Genomic DNA, 17,465 nt, shown 5'->3' with positions numbered 1-17,465 from the left:
ATATACACAAGGATATGGTCTGAATACTTCAGCTGAAGAAAGGAAGATGATTTAGTGATTGCACCTTGTTAGGCATGAACAAATCGAACCATAAAGCACAAGACCCACAGGGGATCTTACACTCATTTCACTGCTCACAGCAGCACCTCTTAAGACGTCCAGAGCAAACTGTGGCACCAATTCAGCAACAGAAGAGGCCCAACTTTTGCAAGCTGTTCTTTAAAACATTTGTCTTCATATGCTCAGTGACTCTGCTTTAACCATAATCAGGCTATTATGCTCACCACACCAGTTTTCCAGGCAGGCATTCCCCAAAAGCTTTCTTTCTCTCTAAAGGCACAGAAATACCATGTATGCTTCTCACTTGTACTGAGACATTAAACCGGTTCTGCAGCTACCTAAAAAAAATTGTGTTTCTTTGGTGTTCCAATTTCTAATTGTAAATCACATTGCCTTCTCTACCTGCAGTATTTTTAGCTTACTCGTTGCTGTTTTTTCCAGATGAAAACACAAACTTCTTCAGTCATACAGTGCTCTGTACAATGGAATGAAACAGATTTTTTCAAAGTCTCCCTCCAGCATCCAACACAATAGCTTGAAAACACCCACATAAACTCATCTTGGTGAACTTTCCAAAGTTTTTCAGACTTATTGCAATGTTACAAAAAAAAAAAAAAGGAAAAGAAAACTTACAGCTTTTTCCGACAGAATTCCTGAGTAATTCCCTGCTTGCTTGCACAGATGTTTTAAACAATTTTTCTGTTCTACAAATCCAAGTTTTTCTAGAGTGAGCAAAACTGGATTGGAAAACCTATTCTTTGGCCAAATGTGTTGCTGCTGGAAGACGTACTAATTCAATCTGACAAGCATTTTAAAGGCTTGCTGATCCACAATCCACCTACATGCTGCCTACCCCATGCAGCCTGAATTAGCCGTCATGGTTGTTAGCCCCTGTTAAGATGTAACATCTGACCCCTCTCCTTAACTTTTGTGCTTTGGAAGCATTTATTATGGACTGCATTATGGTGGTGCCCTCCAGTGCCACGATAATTAAGACTTTTCTCAGTACGGGCCTATAAAACCTCTATTCCCCATGAATTTATAACTCAGTTATGAAGATTCTCTGGGACTCAGAGCTTAATGGGCAAAGCCAATGGGACTGTATCAAATTCTGCACAGCCTTTTCTTTGGGACAAGGGAGAAATGAAACATGTACAAGTTCAGAAACACAGCGTTACACTGAATATTAAATGTAGTCTTAAAAATAACACCGGTGATGTCAAGGCCATTGATGCCTGACTTTATTCCCACGATTTCTACCTTTGAGCTTATTGCAGGCTGTACATCAGCTATAACAAGGTGCAATGCACTGAACCCTTATTCTACTCTGTAACACAGCAATTGCCAACAATAAATACATAGAGAGACATCTCAGCAGCACTAACAGTAACCCCCACTTCAAACACGGCCCTCCTCTCTCCTGGACGAGCATCCCATGATCCCTCCAAGCTCACCACACCTGAGCAAAACAGTAAAATGCACGTGATGGTTTGTTCCTAATTCACACATAACTTACCACATCTGTTACCCAGATGCATCTGTCCTACACCACAGGACTGCTGGGGCTCTGAGGGCCTGAGAGACTTTCTGGCCACTTCATGGTCCGTGCCAGAGACGCGGATGCGGAACTGGTCCCTGCTGACTGTTTTCCGCAAGGTTCGAATGGTTTTACGGAACCTCTTTTCAGTCTTCTTCCGAGCACAGCGCACATCACATGTGTCTGAAAAGCATCAAGGGTGAAAGCTGCTATAAATGACCATGTACAAAAAAACCCACCCAGTCCAAACCACCAACCAATGCAAATCACTGAGAAATCACTTCTGAGAACAAGTCTGAAATCCTTAAGGACTACACCACGAGGCTGGAAGAAAATTAATCAGACTGCAAGACTTCAATCCATGGGCAGATGTTAAATCTTTGAAACTATCCCCATGCCTCACTCTTTCCGAACCATTAATTTTCAAAACAGGAGATACTTTTTGTTACCATTTTGCATACAGATAGAAGTGAAAAATACAGAAATTAGGGAGCAAATGGCAAGAAGCTTCAAACCGCACCTTGGATTATTTTCCAACCAACCTGTCACCTCCTTCCGGCTTGTTTCAAGCTCAAAGTCCGCAGTGATAACAATTTCTCTAGTCGCTGTCAGTCTACTGAGGGCTCCATGAACTCTCTTGCCAGAGCTGCATGTTAGGTTTACATAGTGGAAGCTCTCCATTACTGAATTATGTCTCTCTGTATGAACAAAATTAAAGGATGCAGAAGCTTGGCTGGCTACGTTATTGAACATTCAGTAGTGCTCAGCAAATATGTCATCATGAAGAGTTAGAGAAGAGGAAACAAAGACCTCCACATGCCAGTAAACAAAGTTTGGCCAGTTTTTCTACTGGTGCACCCTCACATAGAATTGTGACTCCTGTGCACCTACAGATGTGCTGCCAGGCTGAGACCAGGGCACTGCAGCCTGTCTAAATCACCACTAGGATGGGAGCTTGGCTGCAGTGCTCAAACCACATCCCCTGGACTTTGCTACCAGGTTCTAAGGAATTGCCTTTGCACTATGCAAAGCATCTTAAACCATGACATTGCCTACATCAGGCAGGGTACTCAAGGGAGGAAATTTTGTACACATATGAAGCATGTGAAAAACACATTAGCTTATAATGGTGTTTAAATTAAGTAGGGGCTGCGTACACAAGACATTTGGAGACCATTTCCATGGCTTCAATGAGGAAATATTATTTAGTTAAAGGAAACACCCAGAATAAGTTTTGGTTCTGGAGTACATAACTCTTCACTGAGCATCCAAGGTAGTTTCTCACTGTTACTCTGCTATGGACAATCAGACACACCAATTCATCATATTGTTTAATGACTCCTTTTCCCAGCTCCATTTATTTGATTTTATTTTTTTATATGTACTTCTCATTCTCTGCTTACTTTGTAAATTCACAGACTGTACTTTCTGATTTGGAACAGATGGAAGAGCTGACCTCACTGTGTCCATCTGGGGCTGCTGAAGTATAAAAGGAAAACAAGGGAAAAGAAGAATAACCCTTTGACAATAGAGTCAGCATAAAAGGTCAGGAGATTCTTCAATGAGGCATCAGACAGTAAGAAGCAGGTGAGAAGGGACAGATAGAAAGATAAAAAGAAAAGGAAGAAAGCAAAAGAATGAAAAGAATAGTTGCTTTTACCGAGAATTTATTACCAGCATTACAACAAAAAAGGAGAAGGGCTTTCCTAGCAAGACTGCAGGGATGCCACAAGGAAGTCCTGTGATCTGAAATAACTATTGCAAGAATCATGGCTGGGAAGGAGTGTGATTCATGAGGTCAGTGAAGAGCAGAAAGCCTGTAGTTCTCTATGCCTTGCTTATGGTGTACTTCGTATCTGGAAAGCATTGATAATCCCTGAACTATGGCTCTAACCTGCTTACCTGCATTTTTATTTTCATACCTGGTATCATCTGTTCCAGACCTTCTTGAAACATCTCAGTCTTTTTCAAACTACATTTTCCTTCATTTAATTTAAAGGTTACGCTTATCTTGATGGCTGAAGCATCTTCAGGAAGAAACAATGACATGTTATTTTTAAAAAAAGGAATAGAAAATTTAGATAACCCTAATGTCACATCATCGTTATGATGACATCAAAAAATATGCTGATATAAAGTGAAAAAGTAGTCATCACAGAAAACCTAAAGAGATGCCATATCCCTCTGCTGTGAAGCTGGTTCATAACTTGAATTGGAAGCAAATGTGGTGAATTTTATTTTAAAAAATAAAAAGAGAAGCAGAAGAAGAATGAGAACAAGTTCAGATCTGCTATTGGGTAAATCGAATAAGGGTTAGCTGCAATCAAAGGAGATACTCCAGACCAGTTCAGCAAATAGTTTATGTCTATATAAAATAGCACCTCTTATCTATTTAGCTGTAAATGCTTTCTAAACTTTACCGTGCAACAGCTCATTCTAAACATATTGTATCTTGAGAACACTGTCCAGTCTGGATGACTAAAAAGAGGCACGACACTCCTGGTCTGGCCGTTTATTTCACTACTGATCTTTTCCTCCTTCCTTATTTTTAAGTCTTAGTTTGAGTGATGCTGATTGAAGCTGGACAAGGGGAATTTTTCTGCTGCAATCATGAACAATAATCATGAGGATGAGGAAATAAAAACAGACGGAGTATAACAGAGAGTGAAAATAGGAAGTCAACAGAAACACCTTTATTTCACAGTTATCACCGAAAATAAATCAGTCAAACCATGCAACAGTAAATGTTGTGATTACCCAGCCAGCTGGAAGCATTTGTATTTTGCTGCTTTTTCTTAAGCTGAGATGACCTGCCACAGGTGAGGGTGTAGGCGTCTTGTGTTCCTAACAGACAGACCAGAGAGACAGAGAGTAAAGGCACAGGCACAGTGCACAGACTGAAGACTCCTGTAGTATGAAAGATATACTTAATTTTTTGATCAGTATCATCATCATCTTCCCCTTTTTTAACAATGTTGTTCATAAAATACTCTACATTAGAGCTTGTCTTTTTCTAAGCCATTTAAAGGGTTCAGGAAGAAAAACAGCATCTGTCCCACAAGCACCAGCTGAGTCCCCATGCCACGTCCTATGGGATGGAGGGGCTGCACAGGCAAAATCCCAGACCCCACGCAGGGCTGGAATGCCTTCGCCCCATTCAGCAGTGGCTCTCACAGCCAATTAAGGAATGGCCCAGGGAGCACGGAGAATTCTGCCCTGTCCTCCCCAGCTTCAAAAAGACAGTTGTCATGAGAAGGGAATCTGAGGGTAGAGTGGTTATAAAAGACAAGCAAAGAGGGGCTTTCCAGGACACTATCAGGGATGTAGCCCTTTATTATCTGTAGTGAAAAAGGAAAGATCCCTGCTGATTGTCTCCTTCTGGGGCTTCCATGACAGATAGGATATTTGCCCCACTTACACTCTCTACAGAATCACATGCTTGTTTTTGTTAGTTTTGACTTACCAGAAAACACCTGGACATCCGGAGAGCAGCTTAAAAAGCATCTATCACTCCCACCACTCTTAATGCAGTGCAGCAATACCTTGGGTGACATATTATCAGGCAAGGGACCTTTTGTCTCTAAATAAGATAAAACAAATACTCACAGAATTAAAACATCTACCTACACCCTACTAATAAATTGACAAGCAGCTGCTTTTGTAGCTGGTAACTGAGAGCACTCATGCAATAAATACGCTGCTTAGACAGAAAATCAAAGCAAAATAACATCACTGGCAGATGACATCACATACGTAATTTCCTTTATCATGAGCGAACCATCTCATGCAGAGAAACCAAAGGAGATAGAAGAATGAGCTAGATAAAAAGCACAGGAAAGAAAGCATCAAAATCCCTCAAAGTATCTCCTGTTTTTGGGGTTGGTTTTTCACTTGTTTTTATGAGTTTCAACATCATTACCATCATGCCTTGCTACAAAGCAAAGCGGAATACCAGGAACAGTGACTCATACCGCTTAACTGGACAGACCATCGGATTTGACTGTAACCATATGGCCATCACACACATCAGGAGTAGAAATATATTCACCAGACACCTTACCAACACAATCCTTTTTGTTCCAGTGTAACTTGTAGTTAGAGTGACACAGGCATTCATAGTCTCCCTGCGTGTTCACACACAGCTGTTGGCAACCACCATTGTTGATGCTACATTCATTAATATCTACGGAGGAAAGGTAAAAACAGTTACAAAAAGACACTCTTCCAAAAGTTCTGTATTCTAACTCCACTAGGTAAACATGTACACAAACACTGCTTAGTAGAGCTTGAAAAAGGCTTTAGGAATGCTGTCTGGACACCCACCTTGGACTAGTTTGTCTTCCTGGAAATCCTTTGATAAATTTCAAAATAGACCAAATGTTGGTGGAAGGCAAATGTTAATTGTGTCCTTAAACCTCATAATTAAACAATATCCAGCCTCAGCAATATGATAGCAAATTAACTCCAGGAAAAGGAGGTCAAATCAAATATGAATTGTACTGTGTCTGTTTAATTGTTATTTCTAATTTGTAATAAAGACAGACAACACAGACAAGATTCATACTGATTGATCCTCCAAAGTGCTCTGACAGATACAACTACTGTGGAACATGGTTTGACTCTGTGGGCAAACATTGTGTCACCATTGTCCCTTTTGGCCAATTATCCAATTTTAGGGCCTTGTCCCACCCAATAAATGCCAATAGGAGGAGAAACCATTGGCAACACAACATATTGCTCTTGGTGCAAACTTGCATGCTGATGCAGAATATACCATTCACTAGTGCTGTATCCCAGGGGTCAATACCAGGGCCAATACTATTTATCCTCTTGATTAAACCTGGATGATGGGACAAGAGTTCACCCTCAGTAAGTTCGCGGATGATACAAAACTGGGAGGAGTGGCTGATACACCAGATGGTTGCGCCACTATTCATGGGGACCTTGACTGGCTGGAGAAATGGGTCAATAGGAATCTCATGAATTTCAACAATGGGAAATGCAAAGTTCTATGTCTTTGCTGCTCAGATCCACCCCGATGACTGCTTCACTTGTCTCCTGTAGCTGTATGGCAATTATACATAGACCTAGAAAGCTGTCATCAAGAAACCTGTCACAAGTCCCATAAAGTTTGTGCAATGAGGGTACCTGCTTCTACATACAGTTTTCTCAATGGGAATAACAAGTTCTTGTCACTGCTCTCCCCAACCATTCGTTCCCCCTTACAGATATCCTGTAAGTAGCAATTTGTTAGAAAACATTGTGAAACACATTACAAAACTGATCTGAATTCAGGGGAAAATATCCTAATTAACAGAACTTAGACAGCAGGGGTAAGAATGAGCAGCAGAGGAATAATGCAGAAAGAAGGGAACACCTTAAACTAGTATTGCTGCCTAAGATACTACAAAATCAGCCCAAATCTTTGGTTTTCATTGACCTTTTGTCAGGATGTTGCATGCAATGGTTACCTGTTATCTCCAGTATTTATTGACTTCTTCCATGGAGGTCAAAAGGTGTATACACAGTATCCCTACCAGCTTTGACAAAGCCTATGATTGCCAGTCAATGAAGGACTTACTACAGTATGAGGATTAACATCTTCTCCCCAGGAATAGAAAAAGGCCAATTAGCAGCCAACAGCAAAATTACAGTTCCTTTCTCTCACTGGTGGCCAAAAGAAATTGAATTAATGCAGAAGAATTAATGAGAACTGACTTCTTTTTGCAAGTAGAGCACATGAACAGTGTTATTCCCTATCCAGTCAGGTTCCCCTGTTCATCAGGATACAAGACAGTGATGTCGTAGCCCTGTAATCTCCTTTGCAAGGAGGCAAAGGAGAGTAGAGGCAGAGGGTAGAACAGAACAAGCATACAGAGATCTCTGAATTGTTCCAGTTGGTAAGGGCTCGTGGAGTCAGTAAAATCTTGCCAAGAGCTTATATAAACCAAATTTAATTCCATTTAGCGTCCCAGTTATTGTTAAGTAAAATCTGGAAATCTGTCACAAATATTCACATTTGACATGCGTCAAGGTTCTGTGAATATCTTTCTCTTTCCTTGAACTGTCTTTGTAGGAAAGACATAAAAGATTCAAGAGTATTAATCTTGCCCACTGTAAATCAGTGGTACTACATCAGCTAAATTCCAATCTACATCATGTGAGGATCTGACATATGCACAAAGGCAACCTGCAGAACCATAATTTTGGAAGTCATTCAGACCCTCCTGCTCTTTAAGGCCTTTTCCACTGACTTTTCATTGAAGTCAATGACACTTCTGCATGTGAAAATTGTATCAAATTAGGGCTTTCATATCCAAATGCAAAACCCGTCAGCTTGTCCTGATAGTAACAGGTGCTTTCTGGATGCATGGTGTGAAGGTAAAATCATTTGAGCAAAGAAAGAAATAAGCAGGATTATTTTCTACTTTTGCTGTGTCTCATTATCCTGGTAAAGAGTAAAATTTACTCCACAGTCCTCCTGCATACACCTCAGCTTGCGCCTTGCACAGACAATAACTAGACCTGTGGCAACAGCCCTCTATCAGCAATGGCCTGTGGTGCCTTTCCATAACTCACCTCCACAATGTGTGAAGCCATAGAGAGCATATCCTTTGTTGCAAGTACACTCAAAGGTGCCTGGATGATTGATGCACGTGTGGTCGCACGTCCGCTCGAAGGAGCATTCATCAATGTCTGCAGGTTTTAAAGGGATGCATCAGTATCTTTCAGGCTGACAAGGCAGCCCTGATGAGCTAACAAAGTTGGACGCAGAGATGTGCAGATTTATGTTAACTAAGCAAATTCTTTGAAAGCAAATAATGTAACATAATGAAATGACAACTTTTAAAAGAGCGCTTGGCTTGCCAAACAAGCTTTTTCTTGGCGAACGCAAAAACTGCTGTTACATTTTTAAAATTATGTTTAAAACAAATTATTTCTCTTCTATGGAGAAGAAAACTGCTGACAAAACTCTTATTTCATTTAGAAAAGTCTACATAGAAAAGAATTCTACAAAAGAAAGTATTGCCTTTGTTTTTTCTCCCTAAATAAAAACAAAGGCCACAATTTTAACTCCATATGAACATACAGTGTCTGATTTAAGCCTGCTGAAAATCACCATGTTCTCCAAGAACAAACATTTATTACACTATCAAAAGAACCTAAAATTTCTGTGCTAATACATTATGCATGTCACGTAAGAATGCTGCAAGACACAAAAACTTTCACATCAACTTCACTGACACATTTCATCAATCTTGTTTCTTGAGGTTTGGCATGCTTCAAGATATCACTTCTGAAACAGTCTAGGGAAAGTTAGAGAAGTGACAGGGACAAAAGGGAGATGCAAGTCTTTAAAATACATTTATAAACAAATTACATCTAAAAAACCTCCACAAAATATCTTGAAAATATGATATTTATATAGTAAGTTTGCTCCATATAAATAGCTGTCCTTCTTTGTCTGATTTATAAAGGATAAGAATACACCAAAAATGCAGGTGAAAAGTACCTTCTGATAATCAGTTCAGCTTTCTGAAATTAATCATTAATGTCAGATAGTTGCCTTGGAAATGGCATAATTCACCATTTGGTAGATTGACATTATAATGTTTCATACTGTAGCTTTTCCACAAAAACAGATCATTTTGATATTTAAATTTTTATGCATTTAAGCAGCTTAAACAGGATTGCTAACTCTATATGTACAAACCATTATACAGCAAAGCAAGTATGCTGTGCAAGTCTCACAGGAGAAATCCATGTTATCTCCAAAATCAAATGCTCTATGATGTTTTAGAGAACAGTGTTTCCAATCTGTCTCCAGGCCTATAATTTCATAGATCATGTTATATTTTTTTCCTTTAATAATGAACTCATGGCAACGAAATGTCCTATTAAGAAAAATTAATTTCACTGCAATGGTGAATCAGTCAGTAAGATGGACAGGGAAACATTGTCTAATTTTCCCTGTAAATTATTTTAAGATCATTATGGCAGGGGGAAGTATCAACCTCACAAAAAGCTTTTTAATATGATGCTGTCTCTGTCACTTCCTGATAATAGCTCACTGTGCCATTAAACATATCTCCTACAATAGTATCAAGCCAACTGCATTAACTCAACAGCTGTTTCAGAAGAAAAAATATCCAACGCTGAGGAATGGAAATTCTGGAGTACATTATCACCTCATCATTGTAGTAGATGTCCAAGCCACGCTGATTTGTCCTACTTTTGTTCTACTATTGTCTCTCCAGTGCACATACCTTGACAAGACTTCTCATCTGTTAATAATTTAAATCCTTTTCTGCAGCTGCAATCAAAACTGCCAACAGTGTTTTTACAGAAATGATCACAGCCTCCATTATTGGACTGGCATTCATCAATATCTGTAACAAAAAAAGCACTTCAACATAGTGCACTCAACATACTTCTACTGCCAGACCAAGAAAACAGTCACATCCAGTTGGTTAGAGGAGCCCAGAAACAAAATCCAGTGAGAGTACCACAAAAGGAAGATCAGGTCCAGCTCTTAAGAAGGATCTGGCCCATTCAGTCCCAGGACAGTGTTATTTCTTCTCATTTAACATACTGCTGTCAGTTACATTTGGGTATACGTATTCATAAAAGACCATTTCCCTAAGTTCTGTTTGGAAGCACTTTGACTCCAATGCTCTCTAAAAGGTTTTAGCATTTTAAACATTCTCTCCATTTCCTCTCTGTAAGCCCAGCAGAAATCTCAGACAGATTCCTGAGCTATCCCATCCTTTGCATGCCAATATTAGAATGAGGCCTTTATCTAATATTAATTGACTCAGGCAGGGGATTTCATAATTTTTGCTTAGCAGACCAGTCTTAACATCTAATTGCTGGAAAATGTATTCTAATATACTGTATATTCTAATAACTGTTCCTTTGCTCCTTGCCAGTACTCTCATTAGAGCCACCTGGACCAGTATATATTTATAAAACACATCCCTATTTACACACTGATATTTACTTACAAACTGCTCTAATACCCATCTGACTGCGGGTAAAACAGCAGACTATTGCACTGTACACCTGTAAGCACTGATATGGTTTCAAGCTGGCTCCCTGCCAAGTCTCCAAACCTTACCACCAGAAGTCCCCCCCCCCAACAAAAAAAAACCCTCAGGGAGAAGAGGGAGAAAAAACTAAGAAAAACCCGAAAACAAGAGAGAGGACAACCAAACTGATATATATAAATATATTTACACTTATATACAATTTCACAAGGGAAAGGGAAAGGGGAAGGGGAAAAGGAACAAAACTAAAATAAAAAAAAAAAAAAAATATATATATATCCCAATCAGTAGCCCGAGATCTAGTAACTAAAGAACAAAAGAGTTAGCAAAGAAGATATCTCACTACTCTCCTGAGACAACCGAGAGTCGCTCCGGAACGATCGCCGGCAACCTCTGTCTCCCAAGGTCGGCAAGGCCTAGCCAGGCCTCGCTCCCCAACACGGCAGACTCAACAGCAGGGAACCTGCACCTCCAAGCCGCCGGAAGGAAAGAGAGCGAAGGCCTCTCCTCCTCTCTTCTTATAGTCTGGCTTACGTAAAAATCGTAGGGAATACTGGGTAAATCTGGACCCTTCCTTGGTTACAAACTGGTCACCAAGGAAGACCTAGCCCAAACCACCACAGCACCTACATTCCTACTTCTCCCAGCACTGACCTCTAGTTCACCACAGGTCTTTTTTACCTCTACCAAACCTCACCTGTGAAAAATGAGTCCATCTTGGCCGGAGAGGTGGAAGTGGTGAGGGGGAGGGCAGAGCAGAAGAGATTCTCTGCACATGGTGCACCTGATGTGATGGAAACCACACCTCCACCCCAGCTGCAGTCCTTTCTTTGGTCAGATTACACACACACTGGCTTTCCTCTGGACGCTGGACTACCTTCATTTGGAGATTAACACCTTATAGCAAGGTGTTGGTAGGCATATGTCTACAGTCATAAAACTCACCTTTACATGTCTTGCCATCAAACTGGAGCGTGAATCCCACGGGACAGCTGCAGTGAACTCCGGTCGATGTGTCCTTACACGTGCGATCACAGCCGCCGTTATTTACTGCGCACGTTTCTGGCCAACAAGATAAAGCTGAAGTTTGCTCAGGGATATTATAATGGTAACAGGAAACATCATGAGACACGAGGCACAGTTCCAAGCATGCTGCTATTCAAACAGATTTAGTCTAGTGTACATGAGCAGCTACTAAACACATGTGTTGGCAAAACCCCTGCCTCAGCTATTTCCAGGGTTTTTGCGGAGACTCTACAACCTAAGATACTGCCCTCTGGGTATTCTTGTCCTCAAACACAAAACCCTGCTCCTTGATGATGAACCTGTTACTGTCAGTCTGTCTCCTTATGCCCACACTCAGGCCTGGCTGATCCTCTGACACTTCCCACCCATGCTCAGACAATTGGTTACACTTGGCACTAGTAAACCAATTTTCTTAAATCCCTCCCAACACACCTTCCCATCCTTCCTGTGCACCCAGTCATGCTGGATTACACCCACACTAGTAACCCACGTGCCATTTTGCCATTTCAAACAAAGTTTGTTGGTCTAACTTCCCCCTATGCAAACTATGTCTAAATCTCACCAAACCTTTCTAGTGAACACCCCCAAAACACGGTTCTTCACATCCAACTAAACAGAAATAACTCACTCTTTAGCATCCATCCTCTTGTAGTCAGTCTAAGAACCTTATCACTGGCTGGACAAATGCAATTTTATATAGCACATATTGATTGAGAGAGTTGCAAAAAACATTTTTTATGTCTGCTTTTTGAAACTCTCTCTTTCTAGCTCTCTATCCTAGTTTTCTGCAGCATCAAGCATATGCCACTCATTCTCAAGTTTTGAGAACTCTACTGGTTTATTCCCTTGCAGTCTCTCATCTCACATTCAGTATTGGGAGGCTGTGTCCAACCTCCAAGGGAAGACAGAGTACATCTTCTTTCTTCTTCTTTCCACAGAAATGTCTTTTTCTTTTTTTTTTTGGAAAACAAGGGTATTTATTTAGGTGTCTGAACATGGACTCAGGAGCTCAGGGCTAGCCCTACACTTCTTTCTCAGCCTCTATGCCACTGCTCTAGTAAGTGCCAGCAAGCACAGTAAATCATCCTGACTGTATGAAGAAAGGGCTTTTAAGAGGTGGTCATCCACTGACCCAGCTGCCCTGAGACCACAGAGATTGTTTCTCATGCCAGTGCCTTCCCTGCAGTGACAGACTCCTAGAGACTAGCATTCTAGGCCAGATGGGAACACCTCTAGGAATAATAAGATGGCCTTGCACCCTAACATGTCCTTCTAAATGCAATCCACCACTGGGTCCAATTCTCTTCCACACAGAAGTATACTTTCACTTGAAGAGAAGCAGGTAAAACACTGCTTCCTCCACAATGTAGGCTAAAAAAGAGGCTAAAACTGTAGCACAGAAGGGATTGTACTGCATCCCATGGTGAATTAGAACCATGGAACTATACACTGCAGCATACAGATACAACCCAAGGGCAAGTTCTTGATACTCCCCCACTAATCATCACAAACAATGTATGTAGTTTTTAACACATTATGGAATAATATTATTTCCTTAAGAGGGAGTGAAGCATCAAAGGCAGAAATCAGTCCAGAGCTGATGGTTACAATAAAAAAAAACCCAACAACAAAACCAAACCCACACCAATTTTTTGATCCAAAAGGTTTCAACAACCAGCAGAATTATTTTGGATCAGCACTTTTACCCATAAGCAACCGTCGCTTCACCCTCTTGTCCACATCAGCTGCTGCTGTGGTGTTCCCCTCTGAAATTTCCACAGCAGCCTCTTCCCTCTCTGTAAGGAACATGAAAAAAGCCAATGAGTAAAGGTACCCTGACCAGAAACCTCATCTGACTTTCAATATGTACACACATGCAAACTGCTGTATCACACGCTGAATCATCAGAGACAGTCAGAACTGACTAGGCAGAAACAAATTATTTTTATAAAGAAAGTAGCAATGAAAATTATGAAGACTCTTCAGTCAAAACCATAAGAATACTTTGCTTCTGTGGCTGCCTTACAAGTCATGTTTGCTTCAGTATTCTTAACAAAACAAAAGATGTGCCACAGATGTAGTAAACAGCAACAAGATGAAAGAACTAATTGAACTGTCATGAACTGTTCTCTTAAGAGCACACTGTCATCATCTATCATGAACAAATACAAGGACTAGCCAGTTATGTCTAAGCATTTGATTTCAATCAATGGACAACAAACTCTTCCAGAGACTGGAAGAGTTTATAAATCTTAAGTACTCTCTTTACTGGATAACTGCTTTGCAAAAATTGTACATTAATTGATTTCAGAGTTCCAGTTTTAACAGATGCACTCCTTGGTTACACTCTGGCTCATGCTATACGAGAAACTGAACCTAAAATACCCTAGAGGGAAGGAAGTCTTCTTTGGTTAGTGGCAGGCCTTGTGCTTCAGAGGGACCAGTGATAACTGCAGGTTGCAATAGCATTAGGTAGCTACTTACATAGCGAAGAATAAGTTGCCCGGACCCAACACTAGCAGGTTTCTTAATTTTGAATTCCTTGACATTTTCTAGCCATACTATTATGAGCAGCATTAATCATGAACACACAGCAACCCCACACCACCTCAGAGTTGGTCATCAACATCAAACTACTTCCCTCCACCGTATACTGACCCAGGCAGGTTTTCCCATCCACATGCATGATGTACTTGGGGTGACATCCACAAATAGGCCCATTATCAGCATCATCACACGTATGTTGACAGCCCCCATTTCCATGATTACATGTTACTAGGAAGAAAATATATTTCACATCTCAAAAGTACTTCCAGAATCTTTGAAAGACAGCGTGAAATTCTGTCACCATTTGACCATCCACACCTTCCTAACATGCCCCTTTCCCGAGGAACTCTGCCACACTGAAAACACTCTCTTGTGGAGTTGAACTTCCTGTCATTGTGAATGATGGCACAATTCCCAAACTACAGACAGCATAACAATTAATAGACTGGTGTGATAGTGTCCACAAAAGGCATTGATTCTATCTTAATTCAAATGCATACAACTTAGTTGTGTCATCCCACTTTAGCTATAACATACCAAATCCCACATCACTGCAAATAGAACACTATTTGTTCACTTTGGGAAAATATAAGCATATGCAGAATATTGCATACAAATGCAGCTCCTCTGATTCTTGGACAGTTCAAATCCTGGTCGGCATTCGCAGGCAACTCCTCCTTTGGGTGTTTCTCTGCAGATGTGGGCACAGCCGTGATCTTTATTCATGCAGCTCATCCCTTCTGCAAAACAGGACAAATGCAAGAGCGTCAGCATCCTCAGCATCTCTGTGTGCAGGCAACAAAGTCAGTTCAATACACACACAGACTACATCCTTCTACTTCTGGGAAGACTCTACAGTGTCAGGACAAGAAGTTTCAGCTTACAGACAGGAAAGGCAAGAAGTCATCCTGCAAAGTCAATGGCCCCAAGGTTTCTCCTTCTGTGACCTTTTCTGTGCCCATGTTTTCACTGCAAGGTCAAAAAGCAACATCCCCCTGCATTCTCATTCAATGCTCTCACTTTATACCAGTGTTCATAAAACTTCCTCATTTCTTTTATAAAAGTTGCAAGGTGGTCGATATCTGGCAAGATTCAAGTCTAAAGTGAAGTTCTCATTTCTCTGCTTAAAAGAGCAGCCACCACCACACAAAGGAATGTTTAGCCAACAGTAGCAAGAGTCATCCCAATTTCAATTACTGGCCTTCAAAGCAGATTCCCAAAGCCATAGCCTACCTCAGCAGTGACCAAGGAGTGACCAGGCAGACATGCAGATTGTACATGTGCTGTACATCAATTCTCTTTTTTGTTAACCATTTTGTTTCTTTTTTTTCTGATTTCAATAAATACCACTCAAAAAAAAACCCACTGGGGATTATCACAGTGTTCTGTATTTCTACGTACCTTCCCAGCTAGACAGAATTTAGTGCCAGTGCCTGCTTTAACCAAATGAAAAACCAGCGTGACACTAGTGACTGAATTCCTTTTGCTGCACCCCCTAAAAACATCCTGTCATTTTTATCTCTGACAGTTACAAGCTGTTCATGCAAAGCACTCAATGACTGCCAGAGTGTCTTGTCTGGCCTTTGCAAAATGACACAGACAATTAAACAGGGAGAAATAGTTCCTAAAACTATTGTAAAAACTTCCTTCACCTTGCCCCGTGGTTCAGTGAAATCAATGCCTTTACCACTGGCAAGATGGTCACACAATTTGTGCACACAGAACATAAAACCATAGAGCAGCTGGCTGAGTTATCAAATAGGATTATTAGACCAAACTAAACTGAGTTTTTCGTTCAACAGAATACCACAGATTTTTGATGAAGTCCTCTATAGTGCTCCAAAACCAGGAGAGAAGACAACTGAATGCTCTCCTCAGATACACAGAGAACACACCTTTGCCATAAAATTCTCTGCCTTGGCACATTTGGCTTTGATGAGAAAAGTTAGACCAAAATGCTCTTTCTCAGTGACAACATTTCATTTGAGAAGACTAAGTGGAACATACTTTGGCTGCAAGGGCTTATCCCACATCACCTCAGTGAACTTCTACTGAGTTGAGCAGATGCACAATGAGAGGCAGAACAAAAAGGGTGACCATACAGCCAAAACGGGATGGTGTGAACAATTCCACACCTTATATCTTTTATAAACTTACACAGCCCTTTTTGCAGCCTTATTACTAAACGAAACAAATCCATTGCATTGTCAAGCAGAGGTCAGCTCGTCACTATTATTCCACTACACTTCAATTAGGTCCCTGCTCTATGCTGCTATTCTCGCCATCTAAGCACCAGCTACAGTATCCTTTCTCTACTAAGACAGCTTTAAGCAACAAAAGAATGGACGTTGCAGAGCCCAGATTATTCTGCTCTACTGGCTTTTTGATTCCTTTCCCACAGTGAGGACTCTCCAGAAGTCCAACAAGACAATGAGACTTCAAATCCTGTAGCACACAGACACAGTCCAAGGAGCCCACATGAAAGCTGTCATCCATTATTGTGTCAGTCAAGGAACAGTCAACCTATGAGGCCACAAATTAGCCTCATTAACACCAGTGTTTTGGGGAAAGTTCTGGTCTTAAGCATGTAATATGATTTGGTCTGTTAGCTCAGAGGCATTAGAGAGCATTAAGAGAATTAGCAGCTTAGTTTCTATTAACAAAGTTATTCTTTTGTCTCTATTGAGCTACCAAAAAGAAAATGTTCAAGCAGGTACTTTGGTAAAGTTCACTGACATCAGACAAACTGTTTAAATGCTCCATTTGGGATTGCTCCATTCTGAATGAGCAGAATTCAATCAGGTCTCCACAGAAAGTTGAAACTGCACTTTCCAAACCAGGATGCATTTTAACAACAAAGTACCCATTTTGTGACAAGTTACTTGACCAAACCCACCAAAATGTAGCTGACCCAAAAGGTAGCATTTCATAGAAGATACCTGCAGCCGCACATTCTAGCATTTACTGTGAAGCTGCTGCTTGTTTCCAAATGTGGTGGAAGACTTCTCTCAGCCTTATTTTATAAAGTTGTTTTAAAGAGATGTCTGTAAAGCCATAAATGCTGTGGGACTACAAACTCCTTCACGGACACCAGTCTCCCAGGTCACATTGTTCCCAAACTGTTGCAATGGCAGACTGTGATCCAGAACCAAACCCCAAACAAATTTTGGTCAAATCCCACCACATGCTTCCCAGACACACAATTTCTCTTGCACGAGACCTTGCCCAGTTGACACACAAGTATCTTC

General features: G+C 40.8%; 1 protein-coding gene across 1 annotated transcript in view; it reads right to left on the bottom strand.

Moving 5' to 3' along the window:
* The window catches only part of SCUBE2 (signal peptide, CUB domain and EGF like domain containing 2), a 44,108-nt gene that overhangs the window by 17,217 nt on the left and 9,426 nt on the right, over nt 1–17,465 (bottom strand). Inside the window, exons 5-16 of the mRNA XM_027674203.1 lie at nt 14,832–14,957; nt 14,329–14,445; nt 13,377–13,466; nt 11,590–11,706; nt 9,865–9,987; nt 8,177–8,293; nt 5,658–5,780; nt 5,061–5,177; nt 4,355–4,441; nt 3,520–3,624; nt 2,140–2,295; nt 1,577–1,780 (exon numbers count right to left, since the gene is read on the bottom strand). Coding sequence (XP_027530004.1) covers nt 1,577–1,780; nt 2,140–2,295; nt 3,520–3,624; nt 4,355–4,441; nt 5,061–5,177; nt 5,658–5,780; nt 8,177–8,293; nt 9,865–9,987; nt 11,590–11,706; nt 13,377–13,466; nt 14,329–14,445; nt 14,832–14,957 — 1,482 coding nt within the window. The remainder of the gene's footprint in view (nt 1–1,576; nt 1,781–2,139; nt 2,296–3,519; nt 3,625–4,354; nt 4,442–5,060; nt 5,178–5,657; nt 5,781–8,176; nt 8,294–9,864; nt 9,988–11,589; nt 11,707–13,376; nt 13,467–14,328; nt 14,446–14,831; nt 14,958–17,465) is intronic.

Source organism: Neopelma chrysocephalum, unplaced genomic scaffold, assembly GCF_003984885.1.
Source record: "Neopelma chrysocephalum unplaced genomic scaffold, ASM398488v2 Primary Assembly neopelma1_24, whole genome shotgun sequence".
Classification (NCBI taxonomy): Eukaryota; Metazoa; Chordata; class Aves; order Passeriformes; family Pipridae; genus Neopelma; species Neopelma chrysocephalum.
Note: the sequence above shows the minus strand (reverse complement) of the source record. Positions and strands in the feature narration are given on the sequence as shown.